The sequence below is a fragment of the Aphelocoma coerulescens genome, chromosome 15 (assembly GCF_041296385.1).
Source record: "Aphelocoma coerulescens isolate FSJ_1873_10779 chromosome 15, UR_Acoe_1.0, whole genome shotgun sequence".
Lineage (NCBI taxonomy): Eukaryota > Metazoa > Chordata > Aves > Passeriformes > Corvidae > Aphelocoma > Aphelocoma coerulescens.
In genome coordinates, this window is record NC_091029.1 from 478,109 (window position 1) to 502,646 (window position 24,538).

At 42.8% G+C, this 24,538-nt stretch overlaps 1 protein-coding gene across 10 annotated transcripts in view; it reads right to left on the reverse strand.

Annotated features, from left to right (window-relative positions):
* Positions 1-24,538, reverse strand: part of ADGRD1 (adhesion G protein-coupled receptor D1) — a 135,470-nt gene that overhangs the window by 56,611 nt on the left and 54,321 nt on the right. For all 10 annotated transcript variants that reach the window (XM_069030918.1, XM_069030908.1, XM_069030912.1 and 7 more), the window contains 2 exons: positions 4,822-4,895; positions 2,772-2,895 (listed from right to left, as the gene is read on the reverse strand). In XM_069030918.1, coding sequence (XP_068887019.1) covers positions 2,772-2,895; positions 4,822-4,895 — 198 coding nt within the window. The remainder of the gene's footprint in view (positions 1-2,771; positions 2,896-4,821; positions 4,896-24,538) is intronic.

Here is a 24,538-nt window from a genome sequence, read left to right on the forward strand (position 1 = left end):
AACAGTTCAAATGTGGGCAATTGCACACTCCCACCCTCTTTGACTTATATTATCTGTGCACTTCATTTATGAAAAGAAGATTAAAATATATGAAAGTTCAAGATCGGATATAACAGCATTGCAACAATCTGTTAAGAGCATTGACAACCTGGTGTTCCAAGGGTTGATTTAAAGGGGCCCGTTGAACCTTGGCTCATGAATTTCTGAACATGGTGAACAAACACAAATATGTGCTTAAAATCCAAAGCATTTTAACATTTGCTTAAGAGGGTTCCAAGGACACCTGAGAGAAGTTTCCAGTTGTCACGTTGATTCAGCAGGCTTTGCTTAGCAAATGTTTTAGGAATTTGTAACTGAGCACAGCCTGCTTGTACAGCTCAAAGGCCAGGAAGTCTGTCTTTGCCTGACTCTTATCTTCACGCCAATTACACAATAAAGATAACAATTCTTTTCACTAGTTAAAAAAATGAGTGCCACAAGATAATCCTAAATGATCAGTTTAAAGGGTAGGTCTTGGACAAAGATTTGGAATGAGATTTTCCTTTTATCATAAAGGGGAAAACAGAGCTATGTAAAGCATTCTGCACAAAGCGTGGTGGATGTAAATGCATCAGACTAAAAATTTAAGGAGACAGAAAATATAAAAAATAGAACCGTTAAAAGACTGTGAGGAACTGGAAGGTCCATTCACATCCAGCCTTTCCTAGTTATGCATTCCAGACCTCTTAAGGAAAACTTGATTCCAAAGAATTCTATATGAAATATCTTTGATCTCTAGTTACTAATATTGCATAATACTGAAACTTATTGCAGCATCCAATTAATCACCACAATCCTAAATCTCTTTTGTTGAAAGCTAGGCCTTTCAGAACTTATTCCCCAGTGGAGAATCAACCAATCTTTCAGTGGCATTTAGTTGGTGGCTGTCCTGTTTAATCCTGGATAATTCCCTGGATGCTGCTCTTTAAAACAGGGTTAATAGTAGCACATTTCTCCCAAGATACTTCTGTCTCACAAGATGGGAGGTCTTCGGGCAAAGCTGCATTTTATTATCAGCATGAAGAGTTCCTAGAAAAATTATACTTGGAAACCGTTGGGGTCATTAGGTGCTTTACAGGTAATAAAGATAATAAAGGATAGATAAAAGCCGGATGACCTGAGGAAGCCAACCCCCACCTTCAAGTGGTCAGGCTGATACAAAGGGCTGGGGTATGAGTTAAGCTCTCTGGATAAGAGAACATCTTGTTCTCAAGTGTGACCCTGACTTCCACAGCAATAGAGCCTCTACCCAGGGCTGCCAGGGGAGCAGCTGTACTCAAATGCTCCTGAACCAGTAACTCCTCATAGTAACCTGTCCTGGAGAAGGCACAGCCAGGCCGGAGTTCCCTGACACTGCAAGCTGCCCTCTGCACCTGCAGGAACCAGCTGCCCTCACCAGCCCCTGCAGCCCACCCTGCCACAGGTGCTTTCTTGGCAAAAGAAGCAGCCTGAAAGAAGAGCAAACCCATCATTCAAAGCAATTAACCAGAGCCAGAGACATGGCCATGTATGCCTCCGTGCCAACAGAGCCAGCAAAGCCCTCCCAGATGCATCACACCACGCTTGTTAGCAGCACACAGTGACAAAAGTGGCAGTGGGAATCCTACTGAAGCTCTCCTTCAGTTGTTAATTTATATCACAGGAATAATGTCTGTAGGAACCTGAGAATGTGCCAGAGAGCGTAAATTTGACAGACAATTTGTATATGTTTCTTTAAATGTATGGTTTGTAATTATTTATATTACACATTCATTCTTTATTGCCTGAGAGTTGTCTGGAGCAGGGCTTCACCCCCATCTCCATTGGATCCTCCCTGATAGCAGCACACCTGGATAAAGGGGTAAAAACACTTTTCATGCTCGTGGCAGTGCTGTCTGCCTGATTGACAAGCTCCTGGATGGGGCTGACCTCTCCTGCTGCTGAGATTTGGAGAGGGAGTCCTTCAGCAGGAGCAGCCCTTCACCTGCCAGGAGCAGACACTGCTCTGTACCATGAAGAGAACATTGCTGTTGTGGAGAGCAGCACGATTGTCATCGAGTTTCATCTGAACCCCGTGTCAGGTATGAGCAACAAGCAAAGGTCCTGGGTGAGCAGGGGAAGAGTCACGCTCCACTTGAAAAGATGTTTGCTTGCCTGCTCTTTGGACAAAGGAACTGAGCAGAGAGAAAACTCTACACAAGGTGTTCACTCTCAACTCCAAATTCTCTTTCTCATGCTCCTTCTACACAAGCCCCTGCTTGGCAACAAGGGGAAGAAACAGCAGCAGGGAGGCACTTGGAAAGCTGGCAGAGATGAGGTCAGGGGCCAGCTGGCAGCAGAGCTTGCTTCACACCGAGTTCAAACTCAGCTGCTCATATTCCACAAGGTGAGTTACCAAAACCCTAAACAGCCACATCTCAGCTGCCTCCTCTTGAAAATGAATTGCAAAAGTCAAGGTCACCTGTACAATATCCTCTAGTGCTTTTCCTGCCTACAACTTTAACAAACCATGCCAAAACTGTGAGAATAAGGTAAAGTCCAACCTAACACAGACATGTTTAATTTCAGTTCCCAAGAGTTTTAAAAAATAAATATAGTCAAGAAGTATTAAAATATCATCCCAGAAAGCAAGAAATAAATCCAAGTTGGGTATAAATGAGCCCAGTTTCAGACACTTACGTGATGTGAGGGTACAACTGATGTATTTATGCTTCATTTTTAACACACAGATTTACACCTTTGCTTAATCTCACCTTCAGAGGCACCACTTGCATCAGAATGGCAAAGTTGGTGAGATGGTTGCAGAGACACACAGAGTAGTTGAGGTCCCCGCTCTCACGCACACAACCTTCATTAGACCAAATGCCAGTTCCATTGCTGCAAAGCACAAAAACCAGAACATAATCTCTGTCAAAACACATCTTCTGTAGGTTAATTTGACATACATTGTACCATAAAGGAGATAAAAAGGTCTGGAAGCCATCTGAGGCTGGAGACCCCACAAACATTGCTAGTGTCTTCTCAATTCCATCATGAAAATAGTCAAGGAAAATATTCACTAGGACAAGGCACAGATCAGACCCCTCCATGAATGTCTCTAGAGACTTCTTCCCAGTTTTATAATCAACGAAGGATAACTACACTCTTTCCTTACATTTTGCATCTCATTTATGGCATTTCACCCAGACCCAAATTTCTGTATTCTGAGAACTGTAGTATTAGACAAGTCAAGAATCTTGCAAAACCCCCAAAAATCAGTGTGTGCTCTGTGCTGCCTACCCTTACCCACAGTCACACTCATCCTGTCAAAGTAATTCAGGCTGATTGAGCACATATTCCAGTGGCCCATCGTGTCAGATTTGTCGCTTCACCCTCAGGTGTGGGTAAGGCTGGGCAGGGTGCATGGTCTGGGCTCAGGGCTGTGCACGATCCTCATGCAGTTGCTTTTTTTGTGCAGTTTTTTGTGCAGTGATCCTCATGAGTTTGTTTTTTCTTGGAGCCAGGGCAAGACAGAATTCTCTGTGCTCTCGCAGCCCTGGAGTGGAGTGGGGACACAGGAGCCTCAGGCTCTTGTCTGATGGGATCCACGGATTCAGGCACCACAGGTCACCCACCCCACTGTCTGACGGTAACTATTTATTGCTTTGGATGTTTTTCTGAGTCCTGCAGATAGGCTGAGTGATCTGTACTCAGTGCCTGTTTTAAAGATAGGTATTATCTCGTACTTCTGCCCTTCAGGACCTCCTTGAGTTGTCAGAGAGAGTCTGTTGTAGGTCAGAAACCAAATTAACAACCATGCACTAGGGAATAAAACCATCCTGGCACAAATGAAGATGATTTGGAAGGACAGATTTTGTATTTAAGTTTGTATCCTTGCAAAGCCTCCAGGGCCCAAGCCCCAGTGGAGAACAGTACAGGAACAATGCTGCAACCATATTAATTTGCTTCACTAAAATCTGCTTCTAATTTATTGTAATTTGTGGGTAACCATAGCAACGAGTAACTGCCAACAGCTGGGACAGTTCAACACACTTGAAACAAAACTTCAATAAATCAACTACCGTGACCTTCCCAAGTGCATGATGTACAGGAGGGATCACAGCATCCCAGGCTGTTGCTACAGCAATTAGGCTTACACTGTTATGGCTCAAAAACTGTTAATCCCCGCAAAATTAAAAATTCACTATTTGTATTCTTTCTCAATTAATTCAGTAAGAGCAACATGTTTCAAAAGAAAAAGAAATTAATGTATTCAGAGCTAAAAAATAAAAGAAAAGAAAAAGCTACTGCTTTTCCATAGCTCTTACTTTCTGAGTGAAATTTGAGGTGATATTATTTCTCTCAAATTCTAATTTGCATTCAGGGACGATATATTTATCCATTCCATGCATCAGCCAAAATTCACAGCTCTGAAATTCTGATCTCACATGATGCTGTGACACAGGCAGAGATCCAGTGAAAAGAATGGCTGTGCTGGAGCTTTGCCACCTTGAAACATCCAAGCATCTGCCCAGGTGGACACACTCATAAAACAAGATAAGCACGACTTGTATCAGTCTGCAACTTTGATGACAAAATGTTTTCAGCTCCCAATTACATACCTAAGCCAGGGTCTATGAATAACAAGTCTCCTATCTATGGTAAGAAGAAACAAACAGATTGTGGTTTTTGTAAGCCAGTGGTTCCATTTCTTTAACTATTTCCATGAACAGAAGGAAGCACGAAGAATGCGGGTACACAGCATCACAAAGTAAGTGTAATTTAATTAAACCGAGTTAAAGAATGTGAAATTATGCAACATACCTATAATCCAGAAATGCACAGTACAGATGAACTCTGTTACTTTTATTTAGTGCTTGGCTGTATTGTCTGGGCATCTGCAAGGAAAAAATATAAACCCTGAAGGAATGTTTAAAAAGGACTAAATTCCACTATTCAGCTATTTCAAATTCTCATTGCTACAATAATTTCAAGAGACTTATTCTAGATTAACACACCAGAACTGGCAGCAAAATTGTTCAGCCTTCATATCTTTAACACAAGCTCCAAACATGCAAAGCCTGGTATTCAGTCTTAATTTTACACACTGGGGTTAACCTCGTACCACTTTGAGTGAGAAATCTGTGTCCTGTTTAAGTGAATAGCAAACCAGGATCATTTATTGTGTATAAGCACAAATACATGGGTCAATTTTTACAGGATTGGGACATTATTCTTCAGCACATATTTGGCTTCTTTGGGCTTTGTTCATCGTTTGTTCTCACTGCGTAATAAAAATGTCACGTTTTACGATTAGTAACTCTGAAATATGTGCATTACAATGACCAACTCCCAGACATTTTCTTTCCACAATAGCAATTATTTTAAAACATACATTCAAACTGAAAGAGCAATGCCATAATTCAAGATTTTATTTTAGCACACCTCAGCATTATAATGACATAATTTCTATCTTCCATAAACAGGTTTAGCAACTAACTCAATCTCTTTTACTCAAGAAGCTTTGAGATCCCATTTTCCACTCTGTTACATGAGCTTGATGACAAAATTATTCAAATTATACTGGAGTGAAGTAATAGTTTGTTACAGACAAAGTATGCAAACTAGAGGATTTCCAGTGTTTGTGCAACCCTTTCTAATACATAAATCCCTAAAGCCCACATTACGTGGACCCTACTTTATGGCAAGTTTTTAATTACAAGAGTCTTCAACATAAGAAAATCACTGGTGAATTAACAGGTCTGGGATTATTGCAACACAGTTCTGCTGTCAAGACAAAAGATAATCAAGTTTTGCTTTCCTTGTTTTAGGGGATGAAGTAAAAAACCCCACCACCTCCTCCTGCTGAAACTCAACCAAGTACAAGAAGTTCCTGATGCAATTTTCCTCCTCCTCTCCCACGAGCCCAGTGCAGAGTGTCAGGCACAAGGCAGCACAGTTCCCTCCTGGCTGGTGATAACAAAGCATTTCTGCCCAGCCCAGGGCATCCACACACCCCAAGTAGCTATGCTGCAGATAAGGACATTTTCTTCTTAACTTACACCTCTGGATAACATAAATTGGGTTTTCTTATCTGCCTGAGCACATCCCTGGCCCAAATTTCTAGTTCCTTGCCTCACCCTGTTTTCCCCAAGCCTTTGTCATAGGAACAGATGATGCTGCAGGTCAGGAGCTTTGTGGAGAGCAAGGACTGTCTGTCACCCTTCCCCTCTGGCTCTGGGGACATCCTGCAGCCCTTTTCCACGAGGGCGGCAAAGCAAACACCGAACCCCACGCTCTCACAGCGCGCCACACTGGGAAGGGAGAACGGGACAGGTTCATGCCCCTCATCCTCAGGAAGTATCTCACTGATACAATCCCCAATCTGCTCGTGCCACTCTTGCAGCTTTGTTGGCAGAGTTCATCCACCAGCTCAAGGCCATGTACCACACTGTTTGCCAGTTGTGCTGTGTGATGTCATGTCCATCATCTCAATAGCTTTCCTGAAGTGAGCAAGTGGAAGAATCTACACTTGGCTTGTATTACAAATTATTTCACTTCTATGACAAACAGTGGCTAAAAAAAATAGAAAAGGAGAGAGAGAAAAATCTTCTGTAATAACAGCGAAGATCAAACAATAACTGCCATTTCTGATTTGTAAGATTTCTCTAGATAAATCTGGATTCTTAACACACTGAATGGAAAGGGCACCTCAGGGTCAGGTTGAAAGAAGACACGGTACTGCGGTTGTGTATCTTTTACACAAATAAATCCCAGATGTATGTCTTATCCTCAATTAAACTTTTCTGGCAAGGGACAAATCATTGTTTTTCTCCATCTTAACTCTAAGCACAGATGTCACTCACTAGAAAATGAACTGTACCAGGTGAGGCTATACAGGCTCTGACCTGTCCAGAACTGTGGTGTACTCAGATGGAGAAAGAGTAAGTAAATAACAATAATGAAAAATAGATAAAGAATCTATCCTGATTTGCCTTCTTATTTCTCTTAAAGAATCTGTCCCATATTTTATGACCCATGATACAGTCTCCACAAGGCTTTCCAGTGCCATTTATGATAACTGCACAAAATACTCATCTTCTCAGACTTCACTGAAGTTCTGCAGCAAAACTGTCATTAGAATCGAAAGCCCCCACCACATAAGAAACTGGCTACAGAGGAATAAACTCCCTCTGATCTTCAGCAGCTCTACTTCAAAGTACTCTCTAATCTATGAAAAAAGGACTGACTGTACCTCAATATTGCACTTCTTAAGTTAAACTGTGTGTGACATCTTATATGTGACTTGCATCCTGTAGAACTGAGGATATTGATTTAATGACATTGATAACAGAAAAGCTTAAAATACAAGTAGGCTTTTACACTAAAAGATTAAGTCACTTGAGTGTTTATTAAAAGGCTGTGGAAGGACAGTTTATGAAGCTTTCAGGAGAGGGAAGATAGCAGCACACTGAGTAATCCAGGATCTGTGCATGTGCTCTCCCTAATCTACATTCTTCATATCATTCCTTCAGCGTGGAGAGGGCTACATACAGCTTCTCCAAAAAAGAATTACATTAAAAGAGGAAAGCAATCTCTTGGCAGCAGAAACAGGGCAAAGTCAGTGCCTGTCTGATGGAGCCTGTACCTTGAGGAGAGAGGGGTTGGACTCAATGATCTTGAGGGTCTTTTCCAGCCATAATAATTCTGTGATTGTCTGACTGCCTCTGTTTACATCGCAACTGTCCAGCATCCCTTACAGCAACCACTCGCTCTCAGCAAATCAGTCAGACAAGCAAACCCCGGAAATGCAGAGGATATTTACACAGGATGTGCATGGATGTGTGATGGGAACACAGTACTTGCTGGGAACCAGGCACAAGCCATGCTTGGTAGGGGAGGAGGCCAAAAGAGGGGGGTGTGGGCTGAAAGCACTGCTGGAAACCTTCAGGAAAACCTACTTGCAGGAAATGTCATGAACACAATTGCAGAAGAAAAACAGGCAGCCAGCTGCTGCTGGGAAGCCTTGCCAAGGAAGAGAAGCCAAGCAGAGGGTGGGGTGAACCTTTATGTGATTAGCTTGTCTCTCCTTTCCTCCCCTGGATTTAAAAAGCAAATATTTAGCTACACAGTGGTGGCCACCAAGAGTGGAGGGTGTGCACCTTCCTTCTGCAGTGTGAAGAAGGATAAACCTTTGGGTCAGGTCTGTCACTGACCTAAACTCGGAAGCTCCAAGCCCAACGTGTTGGGCTTCCTCTCGTCCAAAGCAGTTGACAATTTACCCCATGAAGTTCAATTTGGAATTCACTTGTCTCTGTTTGTAAAATACAGAATTTTGTCTAATTCAGAGATTTTGAAGCCTTGCTTACTCAGCCTCCAAAAATACCATGGATTATTTTGAAGATGGCAAGAAAAGGCACTGGCCAAGCCTCTTCTCTTCATGTTTGTGTCTTTTGTGCCACTCACAGCCTCACTTCATATTCTTACGTGTGTATGATTCAAAACAAATTTTGATTCTGGTTTACGGATTAAATTAGATACTAAAATGATGCTTCTAATTTAAGGATTTCCTGTTCTCACAGTGACATCCTGACTGTCAGCGTGACCTGTTCAGGGACACATGGTTTATTGACGTTCTGTTCCATCTATTTCTCCTAATTACCTAGAAGATTAAAACTTCAGGGTACATTCATCTACTTGGTTACCTGGAAAAAGACAGACAGAAAGAATAATCACCCATTTCTGTAGTGGCTGTATTGGCTGTTTTCTTCCAAGCTGTGAGAAAACTGCACTGCAACAGATTTTGGGCTTAGATCAGCCAACTATTTTAATTTAGAGTCCATTTGACTGATTCACCCTAAGATGTAACTAGCATATGCAATGAAAAAAAAATTTGCAAATTGCACAAAAAGGAATTTAGGTTATGAATAGGGAATTAGAGTGTGTTATGGATAAAAGCCAGACATTTAGTTGTTTCACTGTTGTGAACAGAGCTGTGCCAACACACACCTTCTGAAGCAATGAACACAACACTATGAGCTCCCAGGGCCAGCAGGAAAGTTTGCTGAATATATTTACTAATGGGACAATCATACAGTTTTAAAAATTGCATGAAATCACAAAGGGTGGGAAATTGGGATAGACAGCAACATAAAACTAAAAAACAGTGACATATCAGAGGTTATAAAGTCGTCTGAAATTAGAGAAGGTTGCCACATGGATTGGAATTGATTATTCCTTTGCCCAAGGCTAAAAATAGTTGACATACCAATTTCCTGCAAAAACAGTGTTAATCAAATGCTGCACCAACATCCTTCCCCAGTTCTCAGAGTTGTCTGTTTAACAGCTGCTGTATTGGGCAAGCAGTGTGAGAACAAAGAAAGTAATGAAAAGACCCATGAGCAACAGACTGAAAAATATCTTGGCTGCTCTACTAGATATCATTTCTATAAGAGAGAGAAAAAAGAAGGAAGGAATGGATGAGGAAATTGTCCTGGTGCTTTCTTTTTTCATTATTGCACATAGCAAAAAAAATTTAATACTTTCAAATCTACAGAGCATCAGAAGACCTTGCTATTTCTTCACTACCAAGTCCACATCAATTTAAATAAAAATGCCATTCTCTTAACAGGGTCCCATCTTTTTTACAGCACCGAACAAAGGGCTTCATGCAACAGCTGCCAAGACAGCATCTGAGCACTTGCAGATCTCAGTGTGGGCTGTCAGGCCCTGTGCATCTGTCACACACTCACTTGTGATCTACAGAAACTGTCCCTTGGTGCTTGTCTTGCTCAGCTTGTTTCTTTGGTCCAATTCAAGTCACCTGCCTACAGCACAGGTGAGCTGCACGCCACCTAGAAAGGCTGTGACTGCTGAATGTACTCTGGGTGCAATGTCATGACAGTGTTAAAAGAGGAACAGCCCTTCTCTCTGGTTTGGGGTGCTCAACAGCACTAAAGTCAGTTCTTTCCAAACTGCTCAAGGAAAGCTGCAATTTTGGCTACAGAAACTGTCTGCAATCCTTGAGTTAAAATTATAAACTCCCTAAACACACATGCACATGTCCAAGTATCTTTCCTTTAATTTTACAGATACAGAACTCCTACCATAACAGAGAAGTTCCACTCACAAAGATCCCTCTGGCACTTAGCACAGCATCAGTGGGTCAGTGCTGAGGCCTGAACAAGGATTTCTGAGCACAAAGAACCTTGCTCGGCCTCACTAACCACATATCCTCCATGGGCTATGCTTTCATACATTCCTCAGTTCCAAAGATCTCAAATATCTAACACTTTATTTCTTCTTTTTTCCCTGCTCCTTGGCCTGGGTGCCTGTGGGCACGGTGGGTGTTTGTGGGTATTGGTGAACACCAGGCAGTGATGAGGAGTTGCAAGCCAAACTCTTTCAGTTTGAAAGCCAGAACTACTTAAGATGCAGCACTGCAGGGTAAACCCATGCCAAGCTCCCTCTGACTGCAATCTGGATTAATAACACTCACAATGCTGTTGTAAATCATGGTAATAAAGGAGAGCACAGAAAGGTTAAAAAAGAGCTACAGGAAGAAGCAGGTTCATTTTCATTGGAGATGCATGGGGCTGCCTTGAATGGAAGACGCGCACAAATAGAAACTGCAGGATAAGGACCTTTGAAATGCAGTTTGGGAAACAACTGGGTTACATCAGTAAATATTTGATGTTTAAAAAATTTAAATGCCAGTCAGTGAGGAGCAGAGCTCAGCACGGTGGCCTTCCCTTGTGTAAGCACCAGCAGACACAGAACTGAACTGATAATCTGTATGAAAAGCTGACTTAATGCTTAAGTGAAAACATTCTTCATGTTCCTTAAAGCACAGCTCTGTTCCAAAGAATGAAGAGGTGAAAATATTAATATTGCCTCTTGAGAAATAGCCTCATTTCCCTAATTAGCAATATAGCAGACAGCTTTGATATGTCCTTACAATTGAACAGTTATATCCATATGTAAGAAAAAAATTCTATATACACAGCCATCTAAACCTGTATCAAAGGATGGACTGAGGGCAGAGTTAAGCCAATGACACTGATGCAGGCTTGCCTCTTTAAGTTTTAGCAAGTCACTCCAAATGGGAGAGCAAGAGAGCACCAGTTTCCTTCCTGTGTGTTATTGACAGAACTGTTTATGCAGAGCCAGAACCATCAAACTTGTTGGGACGCTCCACATTGCCTTTGGCTGGCTCAGAGCACAACCTCCAACCAGACATTACCTCTCCAAAATTAATGAACACAGTCTGGCTCCAAAGAGATCTAATTTAAACCAAGTAATTAAAAATGCAAGTTATTTCACTCAAGGTGCCCATGTGGAGGCAGTTACTCATGGCTTAAAAGACCTTATTCTGGTTTAATGGGATGCAAAGCCCTGCAGAGCTGCTCCTTTGCTTTTGCCTATGCCCACTCAGCTCAGAACTCCAGAACATCTCACTGCATAAAAGAAGAAACCCAGTGTGATTGTTAGGGCTCAAAAAGAGTTTTTCAGACTGGCAAATAAACAAAAAAAGGAAATCTGGTTTATTTCAATGGCAGATCCACGTGAAGTGGAGATCGCTGACTCCCATGGGCCATTCTCCCCTCACCAAGACCTCATTTTTGTCTTTTATGCTCTGATCTCTTTTAGGACATCTGAGTTAAATGGGCCAGGCTGAAAGTAATCTTGGAGCACGGATGAAGCAAAGCTAAAAATCCCAAAGTACCTCAGTTTAGCCTGGTTCATCCGGGAGGTAATTTTGTGAGATATTTCTTGCCAAGGCTGGCCACTAAAGCAGTTGTGATGTTCATCCCCCTGGTGCAAGGCTGGGCTGCTTTATGGTGCTTCTGCACTCCCAGGCTCCTTGAAAACACTGTTTTTAATGCAAGTAAAGTCAACCACTTATAAAGCTGTCTCTGCAAACCATCCACCAGCCCTGCAAAATTCTGGTCACACACACTGCTGGAAGCTTACGGGCATTTTTGGATAGATGAATGAAATATCATTTCAGTTTTTCCCCACTCGCCTAACAAGCCGCATAATGCAATAGATTTTGTGATCATGCTGATACAAATCCATGATAACTTTCCAAAACTGCTTAATGAAATAGACCATGGTGTCTTTTGTTATGGTTTTTTGTTTTCTTTTCTTTGCCTTTTTCTGCTACTCCGCATTATTATATTAAAAATGTGTTGCTCTTCTAAAACAAGAAGCAGATTCTACACACCCTTTCTTAATCTATTCTGCTTTTCTTAATGTTTCATGTGAAAGTATTGCCAAAGGAAAAAAACTGGTCTGACTGATGCAGAAAAAGCTATTTATAAAAGGACACGTTCTCTAATCCAACAGAACCATAATGAAAGAAGCAAATCTTCCTCTCCCCCCCCCCCCCCCCCCCCATTTACCTGTAGTATTTTGACAAAGGCAGAAATATTTTCCTTTGCCATACAACTCTCCAGGCCCAACAGAGTCTGTAACAGGAAACATTGTCGAGGTAATGACAGGAGCTGTGACAGGGACCAGAAGGCAGGCATAAAACAGAATCCCTTAAAGGGATGCACACAGGAGAATCAGTTTCAAAAATACTTTTCCTATGAGGTAATATTTCCACAATTCTTAGTTTCCAAAACAGTGCCTGGACTTTTCCTCCTGATGGCTTTTTTTTTCTTTCTTTTTTAAGAAGAGAAACATTTGCATCAGACAAGAACCATTCAAGACACTCAGCAGTTGTGATTCACAGTCCCCACATTACTGAGGCAGAGAGGATTTAAATGAGGAAGAAGAAGCTGGGGCAGCTCAGCAGCAGCTGGACAGGAGCTGGGCACTGCCCCCTGAGCCACAGCACCCCTGGCAGGGCCCGACAGCGTTTGCTCCGATTGCCACAGCACAGACACCCAGATCCCAAACCACACATGCCTGGGTTGTTGATAACCAGATCTCACCAAGCTCAGGTGGAACTGAAACCCCATAAAACAAAGGTTTGCTACCTGCAAATAACAAGCTTCAGCAACAGCAGGAAGTTGTGCTGAATTCAAAAGCAGCACACAGCTTAAAAACCCAACAGCAGTGGCAAGTCTCACTGGCCCTTTTTGGTTTCAGTTGTACACGCTTCTTTGCCAAGCCAGAAATGAAATCTGAGTTAGCAAACATCTGTTTCCTACAAGACCGAAAATCATAATTAAGAAGAATCAATCCATATTCACTCATATTTATAATGGAGAAGGCTTCAGAGAGCTTTTAGGCAATTTTTCACACAACAGGCACAGAGTAGTTATCCCAAGATACACTCCCAAGTGAAGAAACAGTACGTATTACCTTTTCTAAACATGTTTTTTAAAAAGAACAAAGATGCCCTAATTTTCCTTCACAAAGACTGAACAAAATCTGAGCCCTTCTTTTTGAAGAGCACAAGGACTTTGACAGCCTGGAGCAGTGAAACATTAAAATTTCACTGACTGCATAATAACAACAGGAATAATGAACTGTTTACGGAATATTTGGGAATAATGCGTTTATCTTCTTTATAAAGCCTGCAATCCCTTGCCCTTCACCTCCAGGGACAAAGCTGGCTTCTGGGAACAGGTAACGTTGGGACTCAGGGAGCACAAGGTGTGTGACATGGCCAGAACCCCCCATGAGCCAGGAGGAGGACAGGACACCAGGGCAGCAGCGATGCAGCGAGGGGCCGGGGCTGCTGCTGCGGGGATGCTCCCCGAGCCCCCTCTGAAGCCCGGCCGAGGCAGGGAGGCTTTGCCCGGGGCTCCAGCTGAAGCTCAGCCCTGTCTCCCACGGACTCGTGGCTTCAGCAGCCCCTGGTGAGCAGGAACAGAGGTAACAGCAAAGCAGCAAGAGCCGAGGGAGCACCCAAGGAACAAAGACTCCGCGGACAGGCACAAAATCCTTCTGCTCTGTGCGTGAGCACGGGAAGCACCGAAAGGGACCGAGGTGTAGGACAGAGATACACTGATAGGAACTGGGCTGCACTCCTCAAGGAAAACACCAGCTCCTTCGGGCGTTGGAAGCCCCTTTCTCAGCTTCAGTCAGAGTTTGATCAGGTCTGCATTTCACGCTTCGAAAAAAAACAAAATTTTGTAAGATATTCAGTTGGTTTGTCCTCATCCATCTGTAATTTCTTCCCAAACAAAGGACCGTGTTTTAAAGGGAGTTTTGAAGACATGATTTAATGAAAGCTTTAGGAGGAGTTTTAATAGTTCACGTCAGAAACAGAGTACCAGGCTTAATGGTAAAAATATTTACCACTCAGTACGTTTGTTGCTCATATGTTGTTTTTAGGACTGGATTTATATGTTAGCATTTCCATTCTCATTAAAACCCTGGCTATGCGAGTGTTGCCTCTGAAAGGCAATGCCTCACATTCTTTGTGAGTTATATGTGGCAGCCTTTGTTTTATATTGACCCTTTCAGCCCTTACATCCCTTGACTAGTTGCTAATCGTCATTTATCCTTTCCCTGACTCCGCTAATCTCCCGGGAGCGGGTGGGACGGGCAGTCAATGGAAGCGATGGAGTATAAATAATGACAGAGTACAATAAACATTCCAGAGCAATACCACAGCTCATGACAAAGGTTTGCACAAAGATTCAGCGTGCAGTCCTCCTACGATAAGGCTCTCGTAACCAGACTGGCAAATATTACAAAAAACTTAGGCTCGCTTAAGGACAAGATATTCAGGCCCACTAGGTGAGATAAGGGAATGTTCATACTGTGTAATCAAAAAGTCACTTGGATTCAGGACATTTGGTTTTATTCCCCAGTTCACTTTTCCCATGTGACTTTTCACAGGTCCTTTCCCGTCTCTACGTTCCATTTCACATTCATTATCCCAGCTACTCACTCTGTTATCTCCCAGACTAAAACATGACTCCTGTATCTTGTTATGCACAGTGGGAACCCAGCTGAATGCTGCAGAGACCAGAGTCACACAGAGCCCAAACTGGGGCATTTCCCGGTGAGAGCCAGGATCAGCTGAATACCTCTAAGCGCACAGTGAACAGGGGGGACTTTTCTCCCCTGAGCCCGCTCCCCCAGCTCCGGGTGGGGAGACACCCCCTCACTGCTTCACTCGCTCCGGTTCTAGCAAACACGCAGCCACAGAGTGTAAACGGCCCGAAACCAGAAAACTACCCCCACGAAAACGCAAGTTTTCTGTTGCTTTAATATGTTACAGCTGCTGTCCTAAGTACAGTCAATAAATAAAACAAAGCAGCCACGGCAAGGGGGACAAGGAGCAGGGCTGATCTGTACAGATACAGCCCAGATCTGCACTCAGCTGGGTCTAAAGTTAATCCTCATCTAGAGATAAAAACTCTCTTCTATGATGCCTCATGAGCAGCAAAGAGATGTAGCACACCCTCTTGCAAGACCACTGCTTAGATCTTAACACTCCATTAAGATATTACACTCTCCTGACCAGATATTTCAAGGATTAAGCTCAGGGGTTTCCATTGCTGCTTTTTTTCTCTCTTCATTTTGGGAAAAAAAACCCAAACCTCTCTTGAGAACATTTATTTCTTTCCTTCGATTTGAATCTTTTCTCCCATTCCTGTGCATCTGCCAAATATGAGTCGTCTTTAAGTCTGTTGCATGAATGGGAATGAAATTCACACAACTATTTAGTGTCATTTTTCATTCACAGGAAGCGTCAGGGTGCCAGAATTATTTGATGTGTGCATTAACCACATCCAATGAGTTGAGAACCAGTCTGGAATTAGGCCTGGTGCATTAACTCCAGATACAAACCTGAGCAATATGAGACTGAGCCATCGAGTTGATTTTTCAGATGAGAAAATGGGAGTCAGTGCAGCTTTGTGCATATCCCCAAACAGAGCACGGATAGAGATGATGTTGCTGATACAGCAGTGACAGAAAGGCAGCCAGCTGGGCCCTGGCTGTGTGAGGAGATTATGCTGAGGGGCTGCAGTGAGAGCACAGCCAGAGCCCTCCTCCAGCCCTTCACCGAGCGCCAGAGGGGCTGGAGAGCTGCAAGTGCCCATCTGCCAGCAGCCAGCAGCCCTCGAGATGGCAGAAGCCACACCAAGGCCATGGCAAGGCTGTGTTTCAGCAGCACAATAAATGTAGCGCCCCTGGGAAGTTGGAGCATGGCATTTTCCCTGGGATAACCAGGATGAAAGTTTTAAAGCTGGGGTATATTCAACCCTTCAGTCTTTCGTCAGATTGCAAATAACACCAGCTTGTCCCCAGCTGCAGGTTTGCACCAACATTCACCAAAGGAGCTGTGTGCAGCTGGGCACAGCAACCCCACTGGGCACAGGGAGCGCAGGAACGGGAGCAAAGCCCTCCACAGGGATGGCAGAGAGTGCAGGAATAGAGCAAGGCCCTCCATAGGGATGGCAGGGAATGGAGGAATGGGAGCAAAGCCCTCCATAGGGATGGCAGGGAATGGAGGAATGGGAGCAAAGCCCTCCATAGGGATGGCAGGGAATGGAGGAATGGGAGCAAAGCCCTCCACAGGGATGGCAGAGAGTGCAGGAATGGAGCAAACCCCTCCAGGAAGGATTGCTGCTGCCAGCCAGTTCATCCAGCCAGGTCACAGGGTGCCACATGAAGGCATCTCCTGCCATGAAATGTGAATACCTCCACAGTTACTCAGCTCCCAGTCCACGCTGCTCGGGAGCTCAGTTTATCCGAGATTCCTGAAATCAGCAGCGAGTCCCTCTAGAAACTGATCTAATGGTTTGAGGAATGCAGCTGCAGTCATTAGAGCTTTGCAGAGTCTCCAAACTCGCTGTCTGTTAGTTAGTACAACAATTCTAAATGGGCAAAGAATGAGAAATTATTTTCTCCCTTCAATGGTAGCACTGCTACGCTCCTTTCCTTTCTCCTTCTTACACTTCAGGGAAATGGTAACCTGGATTTTAATCACCTTGTCAGGATGTAGTGGCCAGTAGTTACATAATGTACAGAGTGTCACATTCCAGGGAGCTCCTGGGACACAGGCACCCTGTAAATCAATTGGTGTCTTTTATTGTCTTGCTTCTTCTTCAAGAAAAATATATTACATAAACAGTGGAAATGCTTTTAGATCTAATAAAACCAGAATTGTATGTAAACAGAAATGGCTGAATGCACAGTTTAATTTGCTGGGATCATTCTGTAGAACATCAGAAAAGTTACAAACCAAAAACCCAAAGCCTTCAGCAAACTGCTGCATGCCAGGAGCTTCGCAGGGCTCAGAGGCACCCGTGCTGTTCCTGCTGAACCCGCAGGGAAGCTCCCAGTGACTGCAGTGGGTGCAGGGCACAACCCTCCTGCTGTGACTGAGACTCACAAAAAGAAGGACAGTCCATTTTTAGGAGCACAGTGTCTCTGCACATTGCAGCAACTATTTCAGTGTCATCTGAGTGCGAGTCCAGGGTGTTTTATGCCACGGAGTGTGGAGATTTCTTTCTTTTGCTAAACATGTTATTTTTGGAAACATTCTTGCTAGTGGTCATGGGAATATTTCCAATGGGGCAACACTTCCAATTAAGACCTCCTTATAGTTTATAAATACTAAGAGGCTGACAGCCTGGAAAATAAATGTATTTTTTTAATAAAGAGATGATGGCTAACCTGTCAGAGTGATACACAGTCCAAATAAGTCAAGAGATTCCTTCCAACCATGACTTACAACTTAAGAACCTTTTTAGTATCCTCATAACCAAAAATGGCACATGCTGTGCATCTCTACCCTATGTTTGTATCATCCACTGCTTATTTGGAGTGACATAAAAGGTGGTTCATTAAAAAAAGGTCAAGTCATTTCTTGCATAGGTAAGAGGCTCTTCCACAAACTCTTGTGGTAAGTAATTCAAAATCAAGTACTTCTAAAATTGGAGAATAAAAGAGGCAAAACAGCCTTCCCCAGGGGTATGTTTGGATTCTTTGCAGCTCGGTAAATTATCAGGGGCATCAAGGCAGTCACAGGTCCTTGGGCTGCCTGCACACAAAAGGCTTTGCTGCAGTTAATGGGGGCATCACACAAGCACTCCCATAAACCTGCAACTCACCTGGTGGGGATCATGATCACCGTGAGGGACAGCCCAGGCTGTGCCCACTCATAAATCACAAGTTTAAAGCACCAGAGTGAAACAGCCTTGAGCATCAATACAAAGAAAAGGAATACAATTTAAAGGCAATCTTCTAGTTTATGGCCAGCCTTTCATTATGGTCTCCTCATGCTACACAGAATCAAAAAGCAGAAGGGCCTGAGGAAGGGGACAGAGAGATGGAAGAGAGAAGAGAAAGCACACCCCTTTCTTCCTCTTGGACTCAGCTATGCACACAAGGAGTCTCTGACCTGTCTCAGAGTAGTACAGAGGGAATTGCAAGGAGTGAAAGAAAATAAAACTTTCAAAAGTAGCAAAATCCCATCTGAAACATTATTTACCTAGAGAATTATCTTTGATGCCTCTCCAAACCGTGTTGCACTCCCCTCTGGTGCTACCCAGTACGTGTTGGGTATATTTTAAGCAAGATGCACCCAATGCACACAGCAGAAGGCAAACAGCAGCTCAGGGAACCTTCTGAGCACTCACGCCAGGAATTTGGTAGCACAGTCCGTTCTCTTATTTCTTTTTTACACACTAATGCTTCATTTCTGCTGATTTCCCACCACCAAAATACTGATCCAACCTGACTTCTTCTGGAGTTTTGTTCCTATTTCTCTTCCCATGCTTTTCCTTGGCAAAATCCCCTTTTTCTTTCCATATTCAACCTCAGCAGAGCAGGAAGAGCAACAAAATCCAAAGGCCACACCCAAAATCTCAGGTGAGTCAGGACATCTCAGGGATATCTCACCTTTAATGTCTCTTACCTACAAAAGCAGCTCTTGACAATTGGCTCACTAAGGCAGTTCATTATGACTTCTTTAAAGCAATTTTATTTACAGACCGGTCACTGTCTTTAGTCTCTTTATGTTGCACTGGAGCTATCAGGAGCCCCAGGGCAAGTGCAGCAGGGACTGAGACTGAGCTGTAACGTGAACCCAGTGCTTGTATGTCCAGCTGAACCTTCCTACGAAGTGACCTTCATTACAAAACTCATGGCTTGATCACAAACCCACTTAAGCCAGCTAGTCTTTACTTGGATTTAAAGGAGTTTTGCACCATTGTCTCAATTATAGAGCCAGAAAAATTCCTCATTAACACACTCAGAGACTTCAGACTCCCCTGGATTTCATTATTAGAAGGGGCTGCTATCTCAAGGGCTTTTCAGCACCAGAATCCTTTACAGCACAAAGGTAGGGTCCACTACAAAGGTGCATTTTGCTTTTCATTTGTTTTTTTTCCAGGTTACACTATTTTCCAGTATTTTGGTTTCAATTGACTCAGGTACAGATAACCCTAATGCTTACAAATGCGAACTTCTGTATTCCAAGGAGCAACGTGTGCAAGGGAATGCTGAGGACAGAAAAGCAATTGCTGTATGCAAGGGCCCTTCCCACTGCTCAATCTCTACCATGGATTCCAGCTGTATCCTCTTCCCAAAAGTACCATCTGCTTTTCTGTGAGGAGGAATTTGCAGTTTGCTGGAGAACATTTTGACCATCTGCACTGAGCTGAGCCACTGCACACACAGAAGAGAAACTGGGACTGCTCCTGCACCAAGTACAGACATGAGTATCATCCCCACTCCAGTCACCAAAAGAAAGGAGGGGGCTGCTCAGCAGCAGAATTATGCATGTCCTTTGGCCTGCACCACTGTAAGGATCTTCTTGTTTGCTGCTAGGGGAGATGTTTAGGGGATGCAACAGGACTATCACAAGGTCTTGCATGAGAAGACAAAAAGATAAAATACATGTAAGACATCTGGCAAAAGGTAAACGCTGAGGTGTGCTGAGGAGCTGTTTGATGCACTGCTGAGGACTCTGAGATGGAGTCTGCAATGCAGACACATGCCCTGTGCCTGAAGGATCAAGATGATTAAAATACTGTTTCTCCCTAAATTCATATGCCACTTGTACTGCTGAGTTCCTCTTTCCTCCCTGCCCTCAGGAACTGAAATCGTAAAAACAATCACCTCATTTTTAAATGTAATAGAAATAAACAGGGAAACTAATTCCAGCCTTGGGCAGCCCAGACAGCAGTAATCTACTGTCATCCTCAACCAACCAGATACAGATGAGATTGCAGCCAGACTGCAGCTTTTTTGTCAACCACACACATGCTGAAGGACCAGAACGTGGGGCTCTCTCTGTTCTTTTCACTATGTGCCTAAAAATGCTTCAGTGGGAACATGGTAATGCATTAAAAGACCAAAAGATAAATTAGAGCCTGCAGAGCAGCACAGCCCGTGGAGCAGAAGTGCTGAGATGGCTACAGAAGTGCAAATTGCAGTGTACAATATTTGCTACATTGATACTGCAGCCACCGCCCTCGCTAAGCAAAAAATTGCATCTCAAACATCTCCTTTCACCTGCTTCTTGCTAGCAGTTAACACAAGCAGCCTTGGGGTGTGTGGCAGCAGGAGACAGGGTCGAGGTTGTGGCATTTAAACATGCTTTTCTTAGAGGGCCAGCTGACAAAAACAAAGGAAAATTATTTTCCCCCACTCTTTGAGGCCACAAAACTTTCCTTGAGAGAACACCTCGTGTTAAGCTGAAACAGGGTGGATATTATTCAAAGCAATCTATTGTATCTAATTCTAACTTCATATATTTACAGTGCTTCTCTTACCTGTTCTCAAGCTGAAACACAACCTGAAATGTGTTTGGGCACAGCAAACCAAGAGACATTCTCTGGACAGTGCCAGCAGGATTTTGACTGTGGCTGGAAATCACACAAACACATGGATGAACACAGGAGAGAGTCTCCAAAAACACATTCTCTTCACAGAACAAACTCTCTCCAATGAGGTTAAATTATATTCCAGTTTATCTGATAGTAAAAAGAATCATATCCAAAAAAAGAGCCACAGCTACAAATGTAGAGTGCACAGAGCATCTGTGCTCAGCCCAGTCAGAGCTTGGTGAAATTTAAATGACCTCTTAGGGGATTGGGGCAGTTTTCTCATATACATACAGCAAAGAAGAAATCACATGTATGTCTGCCCATGAAACTGTTTTGTGCTGTGAAGTTATCCATTTCTGAGCTCATAGTTTCCTATTTTTCCTGAAATTTTGCATGAAACAAACATTCCTCTTCATATTGTGTTTGTACATAGAGGGAATGGTTTTAAGTTTGTTCTCCTTTTCCCTTTCCTGTGTAATGTGGGACTGAAAAAATAAAATGTCATGAAATTATAAGAATAAAAATACTGAAAAGTCTTAATTTTCCACATCATTTCCCCAAAGAAATCACCAAGTGATCAAAAATCGTCCCCTTATTTTGAACAAAAGTACTGTGACATTTTCAAAACATTTTGATGTTTCTCTTCTGGGTCACATTCCCTTGTTTTTCAGCCTATATGTAATGAAGCACATTATTAAATTCAATCATGCTAAATCTCTGCCCAGAGGACACAGGGTGGTATCTCAGAGATGTCCATTATCCCAGCCCAGGTCTGACAGCAGAACTGCTCAGCACGGTTCCCTGTAGGACCTGCAGGTGTGTTTATCACCCACATTCCTAAGGACGTACATATCATCTGTCTTCTGCACATTTCCCCTGACTATAAATAAAGCAGTTACTCTCCTGCCTTACCCAAGCTTTTTCTCTCTCCCAGCAAAGGGATTTTGTTCACTGATTTTGGAGGCAAGAGGATCAGATCCACCAAATTCATGTGAACCACAGGATCAGTCCCACTGATGACTGCCCGAGATCTGCATTAAAATAAAAGAGAAACAATGGGTTTGGGGGCTCTCTGTTGTATTTGGGGCTTTGGGGTTTTTTTTTTTAGTTTTAGCACATGACAAAGCCTGAAGCCAACAATGACATTTATTTATCTGTGTCTTTGTGATGTAGAGGTTTCTAAAGATCTAGTTTTCATTTTATGAGAAAAGAGAGAGAAGGGAAACAACTTTACTTTGAGATGGTTTTTAGTATTTCAGCTTTTAACTTTGAGAACAACTTCAAGGCCAAACTGAGACACCTAAAATACAGGGTTTCTAAAGAAAATGCTGACAGCTTATAAACTGTAAAAGTTATGGAGAACCCCGTAATAGTAAAAATAATATCTTTCATTTATATACAGCGATTTTTCTCCCAAAACATGTCTTAAAATGTAAGCCAAACAATCTCATCTGTAGCAGTAAAAAGAACTAAAATAACAAGTATTGCAAACTTCTGTATTGGAGAAACATTCCACCCCCGCTCAGTTGTTTCTTGGGGCTTTGAGAAAAATTGAGTTAAATTAAACAGAGCAATTTATGCCACTCACCTGGTCACTAAAGCCTTTCCTGAGAACTGTTCTGAGTGTCAAGAACGACAGAGGGCTCAGAGTAGGATAAGATGTCCAGAGATTCACAGGGTAAAGGGAAAGGATTCCCCAGGGGGTTTCCAGATCTGGGCAGCCCCAGAGCCCAGCCCAGGGCTGGGAACACCGCAGCTCAGGAGGGCTCAGGGGGGACCAGGCACCGCCATAAAAACACCCAGGCTCTTTATCTGGGTAAGGAATGGAGGGAAAAGGGGAAAAGAAGACCAATATCTCCAGCATAAACTAGAGAGAGTGCAGTGGCTTTTCCAGTTTCAGTCTCTTTCAGTTAAGACAGTGACTTTAACAGAGAATAAATTTTCCCCTGAAGTTTATCCAAGAGACCAAAGTTGCAATAAATAATTATAAAGTAGAACATGTGTGAATCCTATATGAATCACAGAAACTAAGCACACAGCCACCTGAGCAAAACTGAGGCTGCTTCTTTGATGTATGCTACTTCCCTGACATTACATGGTGTACGAGAGCTCTAGCTAAGAACATGAAATCATTATGAAAACAATTTTAGATACAACTTAGTGATTTATTTTGCGTAGCGGTTTCTTCCCCAAAGATCCTACTAGCAAGCTGAATAATAAATGTCTGATTCGAATTTATGATGAGAAATGGACACAGACCAAATAGTAAAATACTTGTGGCATATGGGAACCAGCAACTCTGTGAGCTGCCCGAGTTGATTGCCATTACCTTCACTTGCTTTTACTGCACAAATAATCTCAATACATGAAGAGGCAGCTCCTGGGCGTTGTGAAGTCAGTGGGAACTTGGCCATTAGTGGGGCCAGAATGTGGCTGGCTCAGGTCTTATTTGGAAGGTGAGGATGGGAAGTTGTTTGGATTTTTAAAAATATGTCTATTGGAAAAGGAAGACTTCTCAGAAACAATATCATAAATTATCTGCCAATTAATTCCAACCAGCGATGCAGCAGTATATCCAAAAATCTCTGTGCCAAGTCTGTGTGTCAAGTGCCAACCTGCCAAGCACTGAGCACACACAGAGGTTCAGCTCTGAAGAGACAAACAGCTAAAGAGAACAGAGTGGATAAGAACAAAAACAGAAAGCTGGAAGATCATTGTGTCCATTACACAGAGGGGCAAACTGAATTATTTCTGACCATCTCCCTTCTTGAGGTAATTCATCATACTCCTTTTTATTTCATCCAAGTGACCCAACTACATTTAAATAGTTTGCCCAAGTTACAGAAGTAGATCATGCCAGATCCAGAAATTGGGTTTAGATATCAAAAGCTTGGTCAGTGTAAAATTATCTTTTTGCTTTCCTTTTGTAATCACAAACACTCACTTCATACAACTGCAGTTCACAAACACAGTTATCAAGGGAACCACAAAAGCCCTAATTGAGGGACCATATTTAAGGCAGTCAAAGCATGGGGTAAATATATGAAAATAAGCTTCTTATGTAAATAGATTCATCTTAATATTCACCCTTACAGAAAGCAGATTTACATATACAGGACTGCTTTTATGAACGAAAGCAATTTATATTTAAATTCAGCAACATCCTTAAAGACTGCAGGTAAAAGGAGTGAAAACAAGAGAATACTGGAACATCCACACTTCTGTTTCAGAGAGTTAGAACAAAAGCAAAGAGCATGTGAGGAGTCCTACGCTTAGCTGGAAAGAGATGAAGCACCTGAATTGCCCCCAGAGCACCAGAGCTTGCAGGTTTTGTACCACAGGCAGGTCCCTGAGAGCTGCTTGGGATAAAGACAGATTTTCTGATGGCTCAGCTTGGTCCTATTTAAAATTGGTGTATCACAGGAAAGGGGAAAAAATGAAGAGTGGTGGATTGGCAGAAAGATGAACTCTACCAAAACCAGATAATTTCCAGTCTTTTTTCTAATTTTAGCTTTAGAAAGCTCAGAAAACTGGGACACTCCTCCAAAACTGCATGGTTTACTTAGAGCATATCTGACACTTGGCACACAAACTGCATCTTTTTCAGGTTCCTGGGAGTGATAGTTCATGAGAGTCACCCTAAAGCCTGGTTAGCCACGAACCAGAAATGCCACATGAAAAGCTCTTTCCACAGCATTTAAATCCAGTTCAAACACAAATCCAGCAGTGCAGAGTCTTACACTGCATTGTTAAGTTAACAATATCTTCTTTTGAATTTCGTGAAAACGTAG